Below are 22,166 nucleotides of genomic sequence, written 5' to 3' on the forward strand. Positions count from 1 at the left end.
GGTGTCTTTTCTCAACCCTTTTCTTGCTGTCTTGGCTTTTAGTCATGTACACTAGTACTAGAAACTGCGGCATTCAATCCGGGCATTCAATATCTCAAATCGAAGCATTCTCCGGGATTCCCCTATGACGTCATGTTCATGTCGCGGACCGACGCCGTATAGGGACTCAAATGTAAATGCATAGGGATGCAAATCTTATATAATACGTTGTCGTTTACCGATAGTGCGTTACCGACAGCATCCATGGATTTAAGAAGAGACAAAGATTGGTTATGTGTACGGAACATCAGAGATGCTGGGAAAAGGTTGCAAAATACTTGACCTTTCACCTGTATCACTGGCCTGAATACGAACTTTGACACAGTTCTCATTAAAATATCCCAAATACGCTCTTGTTTTGCAGACTTGTTTTCATATGTCAGCCCTGGTATGTAGTTCCGTAGTCTTTTCATACAACATACAGACAAGAGGAATTTCGTCGGCGTCTGTTACCATACAATACGTATAAGTACATAACATGATAATGTCCTTCCCTATTAAAGGTAGCCTAAATAACAGTGTACGACGCGGTCCGAGTCCGTCACGAACTGATAAAGTTTGCGATGATCACGGCCGTATTCCAATTTTAAAAATATCACAAGATCTTGCGATCTAGTAAAATGGAAAGATCAAAGAATCCTCCATTTCCCTCGAAGCTCTATAACGTTGTTTTCAATGAGACTAAAAGATATTTTCTTCGAAAAATAGTTCCGACGATTCTATGCAGACATATCGATTAGGCATTCTTTGCATATTTCTAGGCGATATTTTAATTTGTCAATAGCAACTGTCTTTCATGTTTTCGTCATCGTTACGAATAATCTACGTGGTAGATTCCTCGAACGAACTTCAATAGTAAAGAGGTATTTAAACTGAGTTATAATTGTATTAATTTTCTTCTTCAATGAGTTGGCACAGCCATGTTTAATTTGCATGTAACACGATTGGAACCAATTTGGGATAATTGGATCTTCATATTTTTCAAATTTCTCAAAAGTGTTTGGTGCCATATAGCTGAATGTTGCAATATTACAAATTACTCATAAAAACAAGTGTGTAACTTAAAAAGAAAAGCAGATGAGCTTACATTTGCAGGTTAAAACGACCTTACTTCACCATCCAATTATCCCCAATTAGTTCCAATCGTGTTATGTCTAGACTCTTCTGGCTGTTCGTCCTTTTCGGTACACCAGATGTTCTTTTTCTTAAAAGTTGATAAAACTCCTTACGATTTCAAAAGGTTAAATCCGGGGCGAGGCACTTACCCCTGAATTGGAACCAGGTATACCCTGGAAAGTTCGTTGAACTCCTTCCGATTTCAACAGGTTAAATCCGGGAGCCCGGGGCACTACCCCTGAATTGGGTACAGGTGTACCGTGGAAGGTTGATTAATCCCCTTCCGATTAGAACATTTTGAATTTGCTGGCAGGATGGGGAACACTTAACCCCGAATTGGGTACAGCTGTACTTGTACCCTGGAAAGTTCCAACTACAAAGCCGCAATGTCATAATTTCCGTTAAATAGGAAGGGGTGTTGTCAAAAGTATATTTTTTTGCCAAATACTGATGTCAAGATCTACTTTTTTACCATCCTTTAGTCAGAAGTCTACATAATTGTAAAAACTGCAAATGCCATAGTAATAGAATTAAGAAAATCATTGTGTATTTTTGGTGTCCTATCACACACAAACGATTCTTTACTCATGTACGGAGTTCTTTAGATTGAAGTTATGAAAGCCGTTCTAGATTTAAAAAGCGGGTCGAAAATGTGGATTTTATCAAGTTGACACTTTTATCAAAAGTCCACATGGGGCGAAAACAGGGGAGGGGGTCGAAAACCGCCGTATATATGTGTTTACCCTTCGAATGGCATTGCCTCCGGCTCCAGGGGCTTAATGCAAGATAGCTTTAAATGCTATTTCGATGTCATAGGACAGCCAGGCCCTACATACTCTCGGCTTATCATATGATTGGGTGAAAAATCAAAACGAAATTGAAAGTTTCGCAAAAATGGAAACGATCATGATCAGGTTTGACAAGCCGTGGTTCACATTTAATTATGAAATATGGGAAAATTTGTGGTTCATATTTAATTATGAAATATGGCAACAAACTTTTAAAATGTGATTTAAAGTTTGATGGCATCACAAAACATTCATAAACATATTATTTGAAAGACCAAATGTCAACTATCGGTTGTAGTGCATCAACACTGCACATGCACATAAATAGCTCAACAGCATAGAATAAACATTCCTAGCATCGTATTTCAAATATATCAAGAAATGACAATACGCCATGGGTTCTTAAAGCTCTTTCAATTGGCATGAAAATATGGTTCACGCAAAGTTCCCATGCAGCTGTCCGTGGTTTGTGTCAACCATCACAGGGAACGGGAAACACATTCATTTTTACGAATTCTTGGTTAAGACTATTAACCGTTAATATCTAAACAAAATATGTCCGCCCCTCTGTTAGTGATATTGCCTAAAGAGTAGACAAAATACTTAACTCAAACAATTTTCCTCTTTGATAACTTATACATATTCCTCGCAGCATACCACTTAGGCCGTGGGCTAGAGGGGGTCTACGTGCACCCCCCCCCCCACAGGATAACAAACCTGTATTTTTCAGAAGCCTTGGGATCCCTAGAATACGAAATGGAATTTTAACAGAAAAAATATAGGGATGGAATAGCTGTTAAGGTCATGTTTTGAAGGGTACCGCAAAATCACGATTTTCCAAGCCAAATGCATTTTCATCAAATCTGTCTTCTTGTAAGTCATGTGCTGAGCTCATTTTTTACATAACCTCACTTGTTTGGTATCATTAGAAAGGGAATTTATTGCACTATGCAATATTCTTCTACAGTTTTTGTCAAATATAACCAAAACTTACCCCTTACCCCAAAATTTAACATTGCAAATTACAGTAAATCTCCAATTCTAACCAATTTTTTAGCTAGGCATAATAAAAAAAGCAATGTTTTGTCTGAAATCTGTTTTATTTGATACAGGAACATGTCAGAAATATGAAATAGACTTTTAACAGAAAAAATATTGGGAATCTACAGCTGTAACAGTCATATTTTGAAGGGTACCGCAAAATAACAGTGTTGCAGATTTGCATACATTTTTGTTAAAACTGTCTTCCTATAAGTTATCTGCTGAGCTTGTTTTTGAATATAACCTGGCTTGTTAGGTATCATTAGAAAGACAATGTACTAATTTTCAAAATGACATATTGTAACATGCAATATATTGTATGGTTTTCATGATATATAACCAAACTTACCCCTTACCCCAAAGTTTACATTGAAAATTTCAGTCATAGCTAAAACCAAATTCTACCATTTTTTTAGCTTGACACAAAAATCTGGCCGTTTTTGCTATTAAATCTATTTTATTTGGTACAGGGACATGTCAGAAATATGAAATAGACTTTTAACAGAAAAAATATTGGGAATCTACAGCTGTAACAGTCATATTTTGAAGGGTACCGCAAAATCACAGTGTTGCAGATTTGCATGCATTTTTGTTAAATTTGTCTTCTTATAAGTTATCTACTGAGCTTGTTTTTGAATATAACCTGGCTTGTTAGGTATCATTAGAAAGATAATTTACTAATCTTCAGAATGACATATTGTAACATGCAATATCTTGTATAGTTTTCATGATATATAACCAAAACTTACCCCATACCCAAAGTTTACATTGAAATTTTCAGTCGTAATAAACAAAACAAATTCTACCATTTTTTTACGTAGACATATAAAATCTGCCCGTTTTTGCAATTAAATCTGTTTTATTTGGTACAGGGACATGTCAGAAATATGAAATAGACTTTTAACAGAAAGAATACTATGGCTGTAACAGGCATATTCTGTGGAGTATTGCAAAATCATAGCAGTGCAGACTACTCATATGTGTTTTTGTTAACTTTGTCACATTGTAGGTCATCTGCTGCGCTAATTTTATAACATAACCATGTTTATTTGGTACCATTGAAAAGCTAATTTACTACTTTTAAAATGACATATTGTTATATGCCATATCTTATATAGTTTTCATGGAATATGACGAAAACTTACCCCATACGACAAAGTTTATATCGAAAATTACTTTTGTAGCTATCGTCAAATTCTACCATTTTCTGGCTAGACATAACAAATAAGCCAATGCTTTATATAAAATCTTTTTATTTGGTACTGGGGAATGTAAGAAATATGAAATAGACTTTTAACAGAAAACATATTGGGACTCTACAGCTGTAACAGTCATATTTTGAAGGGTATCGCAAAATCACAGTATTGAAAACTCGCTTGCTTTTTTATTAAATCTGTCTTCTTAAAAGTCATCTGCTGAGCTTGATTTCTGACATAACCTGGCTTGTTAGGTATTAATAGAAAGGTAATTTACTAGTCTTTAAAATGACATATTGTATATGAATGTTTTGTTTAGGTTTCATGAAATAGGACCAAAGCTTACCCCATACCCAAGGTTTACACAGCAAATTACTGCAAATCTGAAACTCTACCTTTTTTTACAATTTATTAACTTTACATACCAAAGGCAATGCTTGTATGCAATCTATGAAATCTGTGTTTTTGTTAAAAAAAGTATGTTACAAATATGAAATTAACTTTTAACAGGAACATAATATGATTTTGTAGCCTTTTGGATCATATTTGGAAGGGTACCCAGGTATCAGGGCAAATTTGCCGAAACACATACATTTGCAATATATGGGTTCCCCCTCCAAAAATGATCCAAGTGGCTACTAAATTGTATATCTTAATGTTAAAAGTTAATTTTATACTTGTGACATACTTTTGTAACAAATAAATCAGATTTATAAGAATTGCCTTTTGTATTATGTGCAGCAAAAATGGTAGAATTTAAGATGAGCCGTAATTTGCGATTTGAACTTTTTGGGTATGGGGTAAAGTTTGACCATATTCCAGGAAAACTATGAATGACATTGTATATTACAATATGTCATCTTAAAGAAGAATAAATTTCCCTACTAATGATACCTCACAAGCCAGGTTGTGTCACAAAATAAGTTCAGCAGATGACTTACAAGAAGAAGAATTTAACAAAAAAGGTGCCAGTTTGCGGTACTGCGATTTTGCATTTCCCTTCAAAATATGGCTGTTACAACTATACAGTCCAAATATTTTTTCTGTTAAAAGTCTATTTCACATTTCTGACATGACCAGTACCATATACAACAGATTTAATACCGAAACAGAGCTATTTTTATCATGTCTAGCTAAAAATTCACGGAAATTGATCACGTAATCTATGACAGTACTTTCACTATAAACCTTGGGGTATGGGGTACATTTTGGTCATATTCCATGCAAACTATACAAGATATTGCCTTTTACAATATGTCATTGTAAACACCAGTTAATTACCTTTCCAATGATACTAAACAAACTCGGTTATAATCAATAACAAGCTCACGTAGACGACTTATAAGATGACAGATTTAACAAAAACGCATGCGATCAGGAATACTGAGATTTTGCTGTACCCTTAAAAATACAGCTGTTACAGCTATAGAATCCCAATATTTTTTCTGTTAAAAGTTCATTTCATATTTCTGATATGGCCAAGTACCAAATAAAAAGAATTTCATACAAAAAATTGCCTAATTTTTTATGTCTGCGTATAAAAATTGCTTGAATTTGACATTAGCTATGACAGTAGTTTTCAATGTAAATTTTGGGGTATGGGGTAAGTTTTGGTCATATTTCATAAAATCTGTACAAGATATTGCATGTTACAAATATGTCATTTTAAAAACTAATAAATAATCTTACTAATGATACCTAACAACTTACATTATATTCTATAAGAAGCTCAGCAGATGACTTACAAGACGATAGATTCAACAAAAATGCACGCAAGTCAGGAATACTGAGATTTTGCTGTACCCTTCAAATCTGACTGTTACAACTACAGAATTCCAATCTTTTTTATGTTAAAAGTCAATTTTATATTTTCGACATGACCCATTACCGAATGAAATAGATTTCATACAAATAAATGCCTGATTTTATATGTCTAGGTAAAGAAAATGGTAGAATTTGATTTTAGCTATGACTGCAATTTTCAATGTAAATTTTGGGGTATGGGGTAAGTTTTGGTCATATTTCATGAAAACTATGCAAGATATTACATGTTACAATATGTCATTTTAAAGATTAGTTAATTATCTTTCTAATGATACCTAACAAGCCAGGTTATATTCAAAAACAGACTCAACAGATGACTTATAAAAAGACAGATTTAACAAAAATGCATGCAAATCTGCAACACTGTTATTTTACGGTACCCTTCAAAATATGACCGCTACAGTTGTAGAGTCCTAATATTTTTTCTGTTAAAAGTCTATTTCATATTTCTCACATGTCCCTGTACCAAATAAAACAGATTTAATAGCAAAAACGGCCAGAGTTTTTGTTTCTAGCTAAAAATTTGTAGAATTTGGTTTTAGCTATGACTGAAATTTTCAATGTAAACTTTGGGTAAGGGGTAGGTTTTGGTTATATATCATTAAACCTATAGAAGATATTGCATGTTACAATATGTCCTTCTAAAGATTAGTTAATTATCTTTCTAATGATACCTAACAAATTCGGTTAGCCTATATTCAAAAACAGACTCAACAGATGACTTATAGGAAGACAGTTTTAACAAAAATGCATGCAAATCTGCAATACTGTGATTTTGCGGTACCCTTCAAAATATGACTGTTACAGCTGTAGATTCCCAATATTTTTTCTGTTAAAAGTCTATTTCATATTTCTGACATGTCCCTGTACCAAATAAAATAGATTTAATAGCAAAAACAGCCAGATTTTTTGTGTCAAGCTAAAAAAATGGTAGAATTTGGTTTTAGCTATGACTGAAATTTTCAATGTAAACTTTGGGGTATGGGGTAAGTTTTGGTTATATATCATGAAAACTATAGAAGATATTGCATGTTACAATATGTCATTCTAAAGATTAGTACATTATCTTTCTAATGATACCTAACAAGCCAGGTTATATTCAAAAACAAGCTTAGCAGATAACTTATAAGAAGACAGTTTTAACAAAAATGCATGCAAATCTGCAACACTGTTATTTTGCGGTACCCTTCAAAATATTACTGTTACAGCTGTAAGTTCCCAATATTTTTTCTGTTAAAAGTCTATTTCATATTTCTGACATGTCCCTGTATCAAATAAAACAGATTTCATACAAAACATTGCATTTTTTATTATGCCTAGCTAAAAAATTGGTAGAATTTGAGATTTACTGTAATTTGCAATGTTAAATTTTGGGGTAAGGGGTAAGTTTTGGTTATATTTCACAAAAACTGTAGAAGATATTGCATAATGCAATATGTCATCTTAAAGAGAAATAAATTCCCTTTCTAATGATACCAAACAAGTGAGGTTATGTTAAAAAATGAGCTCAGCACATGACTTACAAGAAGACAGATTTGACGAAAATGCATTTGGCTTGGAAAATCGTGATTTTGCGGTACCCTTCAAAACATGACCATAACAGCTATTCCATCCCTATATTTTTTCTGTTAAAATTCTTTTTCGTATTCTAGGGATCCCAAGGCTTCTGAAAAATACAGGTTTGTTATCCTGATGGGGGTGCACGTAGACCCCCTCTAGCCCACGGACTAACTACATTTGGCGTTCCACGCTCCATGACGTGAAATTGAATTTTTCAAAATAGATAAAAGGGAAACAGTCGTCGGAACTGTGCCTATGCGAGTTTCTGTTTACAAACAATGTATTTCGTGCACGATCTCTAGATGCACCTCATCATCATAGCTGCAACATTTAATTATATGATGTAGATTATGACGACATGTTTTAACTTTCATTAATGAATCATCATCGTACCTTGGCATTGGTTGCATGGGTCCCATACGACCTCTGAGCGCGGTTGCGACGACTGTTTCCCTGTAAATGATATTGATCTTCTTAGGTATATGTCTTATTTCTAGCACGTTCATAATATCTCTGCTAATAATACCTGCTAATATAAGTAACTGAAACTACCCCATAATTATTTTTGCGTACAGATCACAGTAACTTGCTTCTTGGTACCTCAAAATTCCCCTCTCCAGAATGACCAATGACATTAAAGGTCTACCGGAGAGCTGCAACTTTATTTTGGCATTGTTTTGCTGCCTTTACTTTCAGATGAAAATCAGTCCGTATCGAGTACCTACCGAAGGATGAGGTATCATTAACCACCGAAAGGGACAAGAAGATAATAAACTGTTGCTGCACTCAAATATGCAAAAGACAGTGGATGATGTAAATGAATCTTCACAGCACCACATGGAATCATCCAGTTGAATACAAGGAACTGACTGCTCTCTACTGTGATACAATATTTGACACATATTAAAATGGCCATAAGAAAAAAAATGTTTTATTTCTTGCCTCTTCTTTCACAAATGAATGCTGCCATGATATATTTAAAGGCAATAAATTTAAAGGGATATGATAAGAAGGTTATCTCAGTGATTAGAAGATATTTTGAGGTCGAAAAATTTCAGAGATTTCCAGTTCATGGGCCTTCAATATATACCACCTTATATCATGACGTGCTAATCATTTTAATGAATATACGCATCAGCTACACAACATCATGGACAGGGATAAAGAACTGACATGCATCACTAAACAACATCATGGAAACAGGATAAAGAACTGACCGCATTTGCCAAAAACATGAAAAAAAGCCTGTTTGAAGTTGAAGGCAAATGCCAGTATTTATGTAGACACCTCCCTCCCCCCTCCCCCCACGAAAAGTAGTACAATATCTATACGTCCATTCAAACTGGTTTCAAGTTCAAAATGGGCAAATACATGCTACACTACACAAAGAAACTAGTAAATTATGAAGTTTTTTCTCATTGCAAAGTATTTAATGTTCAGAAACAATTCATTGACAACACAGACACACTGTTTGAGAGGCAAACTTCCAGTTTTCAAGACTTGCAATATTGTGTAGTGGCAAGTGAACGAGCTAACCCATCCAGTGAATAAACTCAGTCCCTACAAGTTTAGCTTGATCACTTTTGAAATAGAGTGTACATGCTTGACAATACAACAAAGTCTTACTGTAAGAAATCTCATGATCGTTTGTACATGTACTTTGCTATAGATGTGTCTACTCATGAAGATAGCATAGCCATGTTGTTTGATAAATATTATTTTACGAAGTGGAGTTTATTCTCGCTCTTTCCTGATGCAAAATTTAGTTCTAAAAAATGTGCAAAAAGAGCAGCAGTTAAATGGATTCTTTAGAAATACAGAGCTACAAATGACAAGTAAAACACTAATAATTACATATACATGTATGGAGACATATATGTATAAAGTTAAGTTTTATTCTCTATGTTCTGACCTTAACTTGCACTGTGTGCTGGAGGTTTGTCTTTCAATGGTATACAATACAAAAAATCACATTTATTCAGTGTGGCTGTAATGGACTATACACGTTTACTCAAAATATGAACATGACAGCGTAGTGAAAACAATGTAATTTTCTCTCGTCTTGAAATGTTTATTAGTGCAAGATGCGAGGTATAATGATATTCAAATATGCAGATTACATTAATGAGCATTGTTTCGGTATTAAAATTCTATGCTAATGACCCTTAATCAATGTGGAATATTTATGTACCTCGGGTCTTGCATTGTATATGAAATGTAGGGTGAGTGTGTTACCTTGAGTGTCCGAAAGTTCAAGTGCCATAATGAATTACTGGATGTTTGCATACAGGACAATTCCAGCATGATCTTATACCTTTTGAAGTTTTTACAGGATATTTGGTACACTTATTTTACCATAATGTGGTGGTCAAGAGGTCAGGGTCATGGCAGCGCATTGGACATGTTCCTATGTGTTCCTAAACACGGCCTAGGAACTCAAGTAACTTTACTGAAGTTCCCTCATCAAAGTGCTTTGGCACAGAAGAGAATCCCTATGAATGGCTACGGAACAGTGGTAAGATTACTGGCTGCCTATATCCCTGACACAGACACTGCGATACCTCAAAGCTAATCTGCCGATAGGTCAGCATTAGTTCTGCGGAAAGACTTGTACAAGTAAAAACAATAACTCATTTTAAATATCTTATCGGTGGAATTCCAATGGGGTATCCATGTACAGTCATAACACTGACATTCCTGTGTGACTGAGGTGACCGGTACGGTGATCTCAATCTATAATCCTGTGATTGTTCATGGAATTCATGGCAGACTGGGGAAAATAATGCGTATCTTGGTGAATGGGAACAGCGAATCATGCCAGTGCTGAAATACTAATACGTTCTATCCTCCTTCATACAAATTTATCTTTGACATAGATGTCTTCTGGCGCCGGTGTGTTGGCGAGTAGTTCCTCTTCTACATTGTCTAGCTGACCAGTTGTGGATCGGTGATTTGCAGAGCTTCCCACTCAGCCTGAAAATGAGAACAATGCAACATGTGTGTTAGACCTTCTGAAGATTTATCTGACCACAGAGTCATGTGAAATCTGTTTATACAATCTTACATTATATTTCATAAACCAAGCGTTACTTATTACTGACATCTAAGATTTATTAATCGCCGTATGCTAGCCAAAGGTCAAAGTGCAGTGGCCGAAAAGTTTGATATAGATATGTCTCAGCCATTACTGTGAAATATTCATGAGGATTTGAGTCTTATTGCTCTCAAGTCAGTCCAACAAATTTACTAAATGCAAAATACAAAAAGTCCACTACTATTTCTCATCGCACCATGCACCATGGGGTAAATATTTGTGAAAACTGGACTCTGACTGTACATCACATGCTTTCTCAGACTTTGCACAGGGTTCTAAGGGCAGTAACCACCTGCACACTGACCCAATCAGATGTTTACCAAAACCCTATCCCTGACCCTTGCTTCAACTGGCGGGTGGGAAACGTCCATATGATTTATGTCAAATGGGGCATATGCTATGACACTGTGCCGAGTAGTTAGAATGGTTTTGCCTGCGATGACTTTGGCAGATATTCAATATGATGTGATAGCCACAAGATGATGACTCTCTTGAAACTGAATTTGTCTGTGCAAGCCATGATTTGTAAGGGTGGGAATTATGGTACAAACTGCAAATGACAACATTTGCACGTCTCAGACAAATAACCAGATGACTCAGTGTTCTCCCCAGGATCAAGCAAAAGTGCAGCGGCTAATTTGCATAATCATTTGCATATCATTAATTTATATTTGCATATGGATATAAGCTTGCACATGCACCCAGGCATTCATGTACACTCACAACAAAATGCAATGGTAACACACAAGTATGCAATTTGAACATCATGGAAACTCTTTATTACACTTAAATAAATCATCACAGTATAGTACAATTGCAATTAAAATAGAAGATTCAAACAGTAACAGCAAGTTCAGATTGAAAGCAGAAATGGTTCTGCTGATTGGAGTTTCATTAATACATATATTGCTAATAAAATTGTCAAAAATTGCCAACAAAGAGGAAAATTCATAAGTTTAAGCTTTACATGATTCAAATGTAATTGAGTTCTATATCATTTTTGGACGACAAACACCGCGAATAATGTTTCATCATGGCCCCCCCCCCCCCCCCCCCCCCCCCCCCCCCCCCCCCGTGTAACTACCACTGCCACTAAACATCGTCGTTCGATTCTTGATTTTAAAAATACCACCAAGATGATCACAAGACATGAACTAAGTACGACTAGAATAACCCGAAAACCAGGTGTAAAATCTTTCGGAAAACGTGTCAGAGTGGAACCACACGCGACGCCAGGATCAATGTCAACACGTTATAAACACGTCGGCCAACATGGCCGCCGCCATATTGGAATTTATGCAATGTGAACTCGATCACGATCGTGATCGTACTCGGGCAAAAAAAAGATCATCATTGTAAAATCATAATCAACCTCACTAGTCAACTGCTTCTTTTGTTTCTTTTGCAGTCCATTTCGTTGATCAAAGCATGGGAATGTGATCAAAGGCCCCGCTAGTGCTACACCGCCTAACTCTGTGAATACTTGTCCTCGGTGTATACCGACTAAAAGGTCTTTGTTGGTCGTAATAGTCGTTGTAGAATGAAAACTTGTGAACAACCCAGCCGATTCTTCTATTGTTTTAACGTTCCTCTCAACACTTACGGACAACTTATCGGACGCATACCATACTTCACACCTTCCACTCTTTCACCAGTGCAGTTGCAGTGAGCGCTAATGTGTAGACAATGCATGCAACAGCTGGTAGCTATGCAGAGCGCTAGCGTGTGAACTAAAGGATGGCGGGAATATTTTAAAGCGTAGCGGGGAGAATCAAAGCGTAGCGGGGAGAGGCGAAGCGTAGCGGACCGCTACGCTAAAATGGCCTGGGAGAACACTGAGATGACTCAGACTCCGACCAAAGATCCTATACACTGGTAATATGTTAAAGTACAGATACTTGTACAGGGTTACAAACACTATAATTAAATTCTGTCACGAGTAATAACCCATGTGGATATCTATATGAATCATTCACAAAGCACAGTTGCTGTGATGGGGTGTCAACTAAATTCTGGCTGTGAGGGTAATAAACGTCAATACATGGAAAGGTTTACATTGAAATCATACAGTAAAGAATACAAAGAAGAGTTACATATGGATAAATGTCCGGGTCTAACATTACAATATACATACAACATCGATGAAGAAACAAGATCAGACAATTATTAACCCTTTGAGTACTGTAAAATTTCCCAAAAAAATTTTACTGCAAAATTTTATCAATTTTTATGAATTTTTTTGTAATTTTTTTGACAATATTTAACCAAATGGATATCACTTTTCACTAGCTACAGTTTTTGATCAACATTTTTGGAAAATCTGCAACATTTTTTGAAAATCTGAAAGATAGTCAGGGAAACATTTTATCACGGTACCGTGCTTTTGGCACTCAAAGGGTTGAACATCCAAGTTGAAAATTCTCAAATCAAAGGAGAGTGTTAGAATTTCTTACCTTGAAAGCTTTTGAAGGATCTGGAGGCATGGCCATACCTCCACCTGACATCTGTTCTTGCATTATACGGGCTTGATCAGCAGCTGTAAGTACAAATATAGTTATGTCTACAGGTTTGCCTCTCAACTGTCATCATGTATATTTCCACACAAATCACTAAAATTCTGTCAATTCATTTAAGGTGTACACAAGACATTGAGTGCATTTACCAACAAGGATATTTTTTGAGATGCTTACAAAGACAAATCTGTGTTCAATGACAATACAAGCATGTCTCACTTGTCAATTTTCCTCCCTGAATCAGCAGTTAATTTCATGACGCTGGAGAATTTGGATGCATGAAATAAATATTCTCTGATGTTGAGCTGACATAAACAATGGAAAGGTTTACATGTACAAAAAATAATTGCAACGACTGGTATGTGATACATCTACCAATACTTTAAATTAGTATTATATTGATCTCATTTTAATATTCAAAACTAGAATGTGTTGAATTAAACCAGTCCATTGGCAATATATAAACGTATTTCAGCATTATGACTTCATGAAGCTTGAGCTGTCTCTCAATGTCTGCAATCCCTTCACCCAAATTTCCCTGTGTATACATGTAAGTAAAACTTTACTATAGAAAGCAACACAGTCAGACTAAACAATGGTGGTGAAAGGGTTGTGTCGCACATCCCTTCAAATTTACCCTGTTCCATATTAAAATAAATTTGTCATTGAATATGATGTACATTTAAATCAGCTTAAGAGAATTGCGTCAAAAAGTCAAATAACATATGGGCAGGGGTTTCACTAAAATTTGAAGTAGAAGGCCATAGCTGCAAAGTAGGGGGCCAATTGCGCGCAGCGGGGGGTGGGGGGACGGCATGTTGACCTTTGACCCAACATTATATTATTAATCATTCTTCACACCAACTCATTTCAGTGTTTCAACCTTTTATTTAGTAGCATGATGTTATTACAGTTACAATTTAATCCTCTTTCTACCAAGCTCCATAGACAAAACATGGAAATAACTACAACTTGGGGAAAAAGAGGATTAATCAAATTCAAAATCACTGTCAGGGTCTGAGGAACAGTATTCCTCTGGTAATCCTAAAGCAGCTGAAACTTTTAATATTTCATTCTGTATTGAAACTTGTTCCTCCTCAGTCTCAACAATATCCACCTGCACTGAAGCATCAGCATAAATGGCCCCATCTGAAGCCAGTGCTGAGACAGACTCACTGTCTACTGTAACACATGGTGCATGAACCTGTACTTTTGTACGGTATCTTCTACTTTTGGCTTGTTCCCATTGTTCTACAGCTAGAGATATTATCTGTTCTGCCTCAGCACTGGCAACTGGAGGGCCATTTATGCTGACATGCAATATAGATTCTAACATTTCACTTGACAGTCTACTTCTCAGTCTAGTTTTGACATTTTTCAAAGTGCTTGCACCCCTTTCAGGCCAAGCATTACTCACAGGAACACAGAGTGCAGCTTCAGCTATTTTAGTTATCTCTGGGAAAAATGGGGTTAAGCTATCACATCTCACTAACTCAGTCAAGAGCCACTGAGTTGGTGTTACTGTGCCTTTACATTCCTCAACATCAGTAGGCATATTTGCCTTCATGTAATCTACATAGTAGTATTTTAGTTGTGTAAACTCATTCACTAATTTCTGCGTTTTGCTTTCTTTTACAGCAACTTCCTCATTTTGGTAAAAATGATCAGCTAGTACTTTGATATGTGCTTGCCCATATGAACTGAAAGTTTCATTGTCTTTACTTGGCATACTCAATGGGTCAAAGACAGACAGTGCAGTGAGCACTGGAGATGACTCAGCAAACCTATTATCTATATTCTCTATCAGAGCACCAATGTAGTTTCTCATCAGACTTTCAAGATCAAGTCTACTGCTGCCCTGGAAACCTAGCTCAGAGGATATATTTGTGAATGAGTCAATATCACACACAAACTTATTTATTGGCACATTATCACTGAGAATCTGTTTCAGTTTATCTTTAGTTGCTGAAACCATGCTTGTAATGAGGGAGAAGTTAACCTGATCTCTTTGAAAAACAAGAGACAGCTCTGACAAAATGGGTAATACAGACTGCAATATATACAATGTGCCAACAAATTTAACTGACCTGATTTTTTTTAGTAGGCCACAGGCAAGTGCATCGTCTTCAAACTCATTCAGGGTGAGGAGCAATGCCTCAAAATCCCTCAAAGTCGCCTCTACAGCGAGATTAAAACTCAACCACCTGGTGTTGCAAGCCTTTTTAAGTCTGTGCATGACAATTTTCTGACTCTTGTCAGAAGTTAACTTTATTTTTGCCAGCTTTTCTTGCATTTTCAGGTATGCTGATAACCGTTTGGGGGAATTTTCAAAGAACTGCCAAAGCTGGCGAAGTACTGTGGACACATCCTTCACATACTTTATGTTTGTGTTGCTATCTGTACAAGCTAATGCCAACCTGTGGCAGACACAGTGCACACTGATGATCAAATTATTGTCAGACTTAAATTTGCTTGCAACACCACTTCTACTGCCAACCATGACAGACGCCCCATCTGTTGACAACCCCTTACAGCTTTTCACTGACAGATCATTAGATTCAATTTCTTTTTTTAGCAATGAATAGATTGCATTGGCATTGGCTGAATTATATTCAACAAGGATATCTTGACTTGATAAAAATTTTGTTTGCATGCAACCCTTTGATTTATCAAAATACTGAATGAATGTTACCAACTGTTGACTGACAGATATGTCAGTTACTTCATCTGTCATAAGTCCAAAACTGTCACGACATCTAACACTGTCAGTAATTTCTGTTTCAGGGTCTTGCCAAGTAAGATAAGTATTTCTCACATGATGCAACCGACTTGTGGTCAAAGTATCTCAAGTCTGGGACATGTAATACAGTTTCTGCAAACTCTATCAATGGGACAAATACTCTATTAGCTATGTAATTAGACATGATGAAATAGGCAGTGGAAAACGCTTTATTATAGACTGAATTTCGCACAGCCTTTCTCTGGACATTTTCCTGGTGGAATGGTGACATATGCTGGAGGAGTTCATTTTCCATTGCGGCTGCATGAACTCCTACAGTTGCATGGGTATTAAGCGCATCATACTTGAAACGGATACTTGGTTTACTGCAGAATTTTTCACTTTTGTTTTGGGGGGTTTGCCATCTGGTGTTTTTTACAAATAAAACAATACATCCCACAATTTTCAGCTGATTGATCCTCTTTGAAAACCAACCACCAATACTTTGCAGTTATAAACCTATCATGGTGAAACTTCTTGCTACCTAGAACAGATTTACAACATTGTGTGACAGTATTACACATGTTTTTACTACATATGAAATAGTTATGGATTTTAGTGTCTCTGTCTACAGCAAAAAGTTCAGCAATGATATTGACGACATCTTCAGGGGCAAAAGGACATCCACCGCTTGTTGCACTCCTACAAAGAAAAAAGAATTAGGAATACATTGAATAAATAGAAATCATCTTGAATAAAACATTTCAAAACATATATCAGGATTAAACTTGAGAGTGAAATTGTTCTAAACTTAAAAGTTGTTTCAAGTGACTACTGTCTAGTGATTTTAGAATGAAAAGTTCATGATTATGTCACTATTCTATCATAATTAATCAAAACTTCACACAATAGCTGTAACTCACATGTCACACGACATCTTTACTTTATCTTCATCTGGTGTTTTGGTATTTTCAAGATCACTTGTACGAGTAGCCATGGCCTGCATGTCCTTTGGCACTGAAGATGTAGATGAGGAGGCTTCACATGATGATGATGCAATGCCAGTGTCTGGCTGAACGGTTTTGTCACAACTCGATGCCCCATCTGAGATAAAAAAAAAAATAGGAAAATGAAGAATCCAAATCATTGGAAATGCTAACATAATTATCAAGATCACCACTAGTCTACCCATACAATAATAGCTAGGGAGCAAATTACCCATATTTACTTTAAAGTTTTGATAGGCAGTGGGAAAAAATGATGCAAGTGTAACTGTGATTGGCGAAGCAAACTAAGTAAGGTAAAATCAGCACACAAAAAACATGTATGTTACCTTTAGGAGTTAATATAGGCAGCAAGACTAGTGTAAGGATTTAAGTAAAGTTATTACAAAGAAAAAGCAGTGTTACAGTTTTAAAATTTAAGTACTAGGTACGTGCAACTTAAACAACAATCCCATTAGACCGTGGCACACCGAATTTTAAAGGTATTATTACTTACGCTGTCATTTGAAAACTTATCCTGAAAAACAATTGTACAAAAGAAATATCAATCTCCGTTGTTTACAATCAGCTGGCGCACAGAAACTGGGTACGCTGACGTCACTCATCAGTTAAGTTTCAACCTGTGACGTAAACTGTGCGCATTGCTATTTGTCGACTGAAATCATATTAATAATAATTTGTCATCTTAATACAAACAATACTCCATAGCAGTCTACATTCAAAATAAAAATTCAGGTACAACAAAATTGACAAAACGTAGCGAACGAACCCACGTACATGAACGTCCATCTCTCGATTGTTTGGTCTTGAACGTTGCACACAGTTGACCAACGATGAATTATTTCGACAAAAATTAGTGAAACTCGGGTCTAAATTCTTTCTAAAGAGGTCCATAACTTCCAAACGAAGCTTAAAGCTTACCTTTTAAAAAGAACTCTTCAATTTTCCGCCATTTCGGCGGACCCCCACTTCCCTGAAGACGTGTCCGCTTAGCCGACGACGCCATAATGGAATCAGTTTGGAAAGTGTGACTGCTGACGCTGACGTCATTATTACTAAGTGTGTCCCGGATGCGCTATAGTCACGCCCCTTCTCATCGTGCGTCCTGTTGGTGAGTACATAGCCATCGTACGTACTTTCGTCGTACTGAGGTTACGTGACGCAACGCTGGATATTTGACCATGTTCGATCGGTCACGACCATTTGCTCAGCAAGTCGTCGATTTTTTCATTGGAAACAACTTCGAATTGACCTCTTTTTTACTCGAGGGATTGACAAATATCTACCTACAATGGGCATGAACGAGTATAAAATCAAAATAATCGCAATGGCTTGAGGAAAAGTAGACGGCCAGTTCAGTGCAAGTAGCCGGCCAATTGGCCGGTGGCCGGCGCTTAGCGAAAACCCTGATGGGGGGGTTTAATTAAATATTACAAATAACAAGTAGCTGTTTAAATGACTATGAATGCTAACTTACCATTGTTCTCTCCGAGAATAAGTGTGTACATGCTGCGAAGTCCAAAGACGTTGAGAAAATACCAGCTAGCAGAACTGACCCATGATGCATCGAGTGAAGCCAATTCAATACCTCTCTGGAGCATAGGCTTAAACCGTATTGTCAGTGGAAAAGGTACCTTTGCTGTAATGTGAAAAAAATACAGAGTCTCAGAACGTATATTATACCATCATGTCTAAATACGATGTTCAAATTTTATCATACAGTACGATTGTGGGGAAGAGTGTCTAACCTAAATTCCATTAGTGAACTTCACTTTTGCAATGGTATTTTCTTGTCAAAAGTTCTCTTTCTATTGTGTGTAAAAATGACCAAAACTGCACACTTGTACAAACAAATTTTACAGTAATTGTTTCCAACTCATTCGGAGGTTTTGATCTAAACAAATGAATTTCGTTTCACAAATTTATGCGACAATCCGAGATGGTCCCCAAAGAATAATTAATTTCCAATGAATCTCCAGCCTCAACTCAGTTTTGATGTTGTATCTTCAAAGACTACCAATAGTACGTTGAATGTAGACGTTGATTTTTGAATCATCAAATTACTATTGTTGGTCCTTTAAAACTGAATTTGTCATTGTGTAATATTGTTGGAACCGTATTGAGCAGATATTGACATTAAACAAAGTTTCAATTGGGTACAAAACCAATCAATATCTGTCAAAACTATATTTTCTCACACATGTTCATGTACTTCCATGTGGCTTGTATGTGTGAGTTTTATCATCTTTGCTTTAAATTTCAACTGAAGGGCTACACGTACCATCACACATCTGCATTTCATGTGGGACTTAAATTAATGTCACCATTAAATTTTCAAAATTGTTTTTTTCAACAAATAAAATGCCAATGAAAACAGCCAAAACTGCATGATCCAGCATGCCACGGTGCGGTAAAAAATCAGAAAGTATGTTGAGTGTGTACATTGGTCTTGCAATATACCTGCAACAGAGTAACACGGACACACCTAGTGTGGCATGCATCCTGGTATTTCAAGCCCTGCATGTTGTAGACACCGAGAGTATCTGTTACAGCATACCTAGATTACTGTGGAATTGAAAGGCCCCTTAACTCACTTGTTATAAATCCTGAGAAGGTCCAGTTGATCCAACCTCCTATCATTATCATTGGTAAAATGTTTGTCACATTGCCTTTCAGCATGTCTGTCATCATTGATGGATCTATCAAGAAATATCAAACACTAGTGTTAATCATGCGGTGAAAGTCATAACTATATGTACACACAGAAAGATGAACATATTTCTTGTTTGCTCTTATAATGCAAAATTTGTTTTCAAACCACAATTCTTCAAAGATAGCAGTTGAAAAATGAAGTCGTCAAATTTTTACCTGTCATTGGATTCTTGACAACACCCTGTCTCTTCTGCGTCTTAAAAAATCCTTTCTCTTCATCGTTGAAGAAATACTTCCTCGACACAAAAGACTTAAAAAGACAAATCAGAAACGTTAATGTCAGTGGGGATATGAACAAAGAAAACTTTGGGAAAGATGATTGCACCATGACTATATCTGACAATTATTTCAAATGGAAATCATCAAAAAACACTGGGGTTGAATATATTGCTGGCCACCTTGGCTCAGACAGAAAACTGTAACATTGTTGAAGTACTATGGTCACTTTACTTTTAGAGCAAGAAGACAAGAAAAGGATTGAAGCCCCACTAAATGGACGTGGGGGATAACACCTTAGTCCAAGAGTTCATCCATCTACAGACTACGGCCACTGCATCTGTCAAGTTTATCATGGTATTATAATCACTTACATGTACCGTATACTGAAATGATCTGGCCTTTGAAGAATGTGGCTGATCTTTAACTTTTGATGGAAAGATCATCATAAAGACTGGGTTATTGTTATGCCTTCCAACTGAAAAAGATCATTCACATTCAAATACTTACTTCTTTTGGTAGGAATTTCCCATTTTCTCTCAGCAGTCGACTCCTCATCAGAGCCTGGCTGTAATTTAAATAGGTACAGTACAATCTCTATCATTGATTAATGCAGACACTTCATTTTGAGTTCATAAAAGCTGTAAATGAACATTAATACTCTGTAATGCTTTGTCAAGAGAAGCAAATATGTTCACCACAACAGCATGTTTTCTATATTTGCAAATTCGTAATTATTATTATTTTTATATCCATTGTTATTTCATTATTATTATTGGATAACAACTACTGTTTTTTCACTGTTCGAGATGAACATGACTGAAGTCATATACCTTCTGAAATGTCAAAGTTTAAGGCAAGACTGAAGACCTGGGGACACAAAGAAATTTTGTTTGAATAGAAAATCGCTTTTAGTTTGTATTTTGAACACAAGGTACATACATGTACATGTATGTCCACTGATCCTCAGTGGTCTGCAGTTGAAGATTGACAAGTACACTCAGTGTGACAGTTTTCAGACAGGGTAGTGAATTTCGCTCAAAGCCGTTTCATAAATGATGAGCAGTATGAAATCTTATTACCATAGCCTTCGACACTTTATTGTGTTTGTCCTGAAACTGTTAACAGGACGGAAGTGGTATTTAGGGGGTGAAAGTTGCAAATTGTTGACCAAATGTTAGTGCGTAGTAATCGGACTGTTATCGCAGTAATCGGACATCGTATTGGAATGTGATTATAGGGGCTAAATACTGATATTTTGAAACTTCAAACCCTGGATTTTCAACTTCGATGTGTTTAGAAAACTGTTTGTAAAAACTTTTGTGATAAATTAGTTATGTTTAATCCATGGACAATGCAACTATATTTCCACGTGTATGGCGCTTAGATATCGGACATGGGCTGTCTAGATGTGTGTTGTGTTTGACACCTTGTATCGTACAGTGCGGCTAACTTCGCCAAGTTTGTAGCTCGAAATTGCTTCTACCGAAAAAAACCTATCCAAAACCGGACAGCAGCGTCACCTGACTTCATATGCTGTAACATGACTTGTAAAACCCTATCAATACAGAGCGAAGTGCGTACAACGAACAGCATGTCATTAAATGTCAGAAAACTGAGGTCTTCCGAAAACTGTCACACTGAGTGTATGTTCGTTCCTAAGATCAATCCTATATTGTTTATACGTATATTACAATAAAAATAATTTTCAGTGGGATGTGTGCGGAAGAAACATTTCTGAGAGATATTTACAGTTTATAGTAGATGCTCTACATATTGTACGTACTTTGGCTGTACATGGAGAACTACGTGCGTGCGTGTGTACTTTGCCAGTAGAGGGCAGTAATGCTTTGTGAAAACAATGTCCGTTTTCACATGTGCAAAAAAAGCCATGCATTGGTGACCGTATTAGGGCATTGTATGGGGAGTGTGATATATTGCTTGTTTGAGGAATATTGTGAAATCAATCGTTAGTAGTTAGACTGATCTCTGCATGACCGTCCCGACAACGACGCATGGCCGTCACGCTAAGCTTCTAAAATGAGACCATCATGACCATTGCACTGAACCGCTGTACAGTAGCACTACCAGTGCCAATGCTTTGCATGGAGAACGAGACGACGAAGCACTCAGTTTGTTTACTGCGAGAGATTCATGTGATTACCCACCTATCTGAAACTTGTTGAAGGTCCACCTTCTTGTCTGACTGTAGCAGAATGCTAACATAATGTCGGATGATGCCGACGAAGAATGTTATACAGACAATTGGTAAAACTACCCAGAATCGTATATTTGTGTCGAGCAGAAGCTCCGCCATGTTGAAATATTGAGAGAATTACGATAT

At 36.5% G+C, this 22,166-nt stretch overlaps 1 protein-coding gene and 1 long non-coding RNA gene across 2 annotated transcripts; both read right to left on the bottom strand.

Annotated features, from left to right (window-relative positions):
• Window positions 1-10,355: 10,355 nt before the first annotated feature.
• Window positions 10,356-22,160, bottom strand: LOC139135528 (ER membrane protein complex subunit 3-like). The gene is given in 8 exon segments (XM_070702959.1): window positions 10,356-10,493; window positions 10,496-10,537; window positions 13,112-13,194; window positions 18,372-18,533; window positions 19,489-19,593; window positions 19,763-19,856; window positions 20,333-20,390; window positions 21,991-22,160. Coding segments are annotated over 8 exon segments (771 nt in total). The 5' UTR covers window positions 22,140-22,160; the 3' UTR covers window positions 10,356-10,415.
• On the bottom strand, window positions 16,813-17,954 carry LOC139135530 (uncharacterized). Its single transcript, XR_011553007.1, has 3 exons — window positions 17,816-17,954; window positions 17,391-17,411; window positions 16,813-16,994 (listed from the first exon to the last, which is right to left on the bottom strand). It is a non-coding gene; the product is annotated as an uncharacterized lncRNA (long non-coding RNA).
• Window positions 22,161-22,166: the final 6 nt, after the last annotated feature.

This window comes from Ptychodera flava, chromosome 6 (assembly GCF_041260155.1).
Source record: "Ptychodera flava strain L36383 chromosome 6, AS_Pfla_20210202, whole genome shotgun sequence".
Classification (NCBI taxonomy): Eukaryota; Metazoa; Hemichordata; class Enteropneusta; family Ptychoderidae; genus Ptychodera; species Ptychodera flava.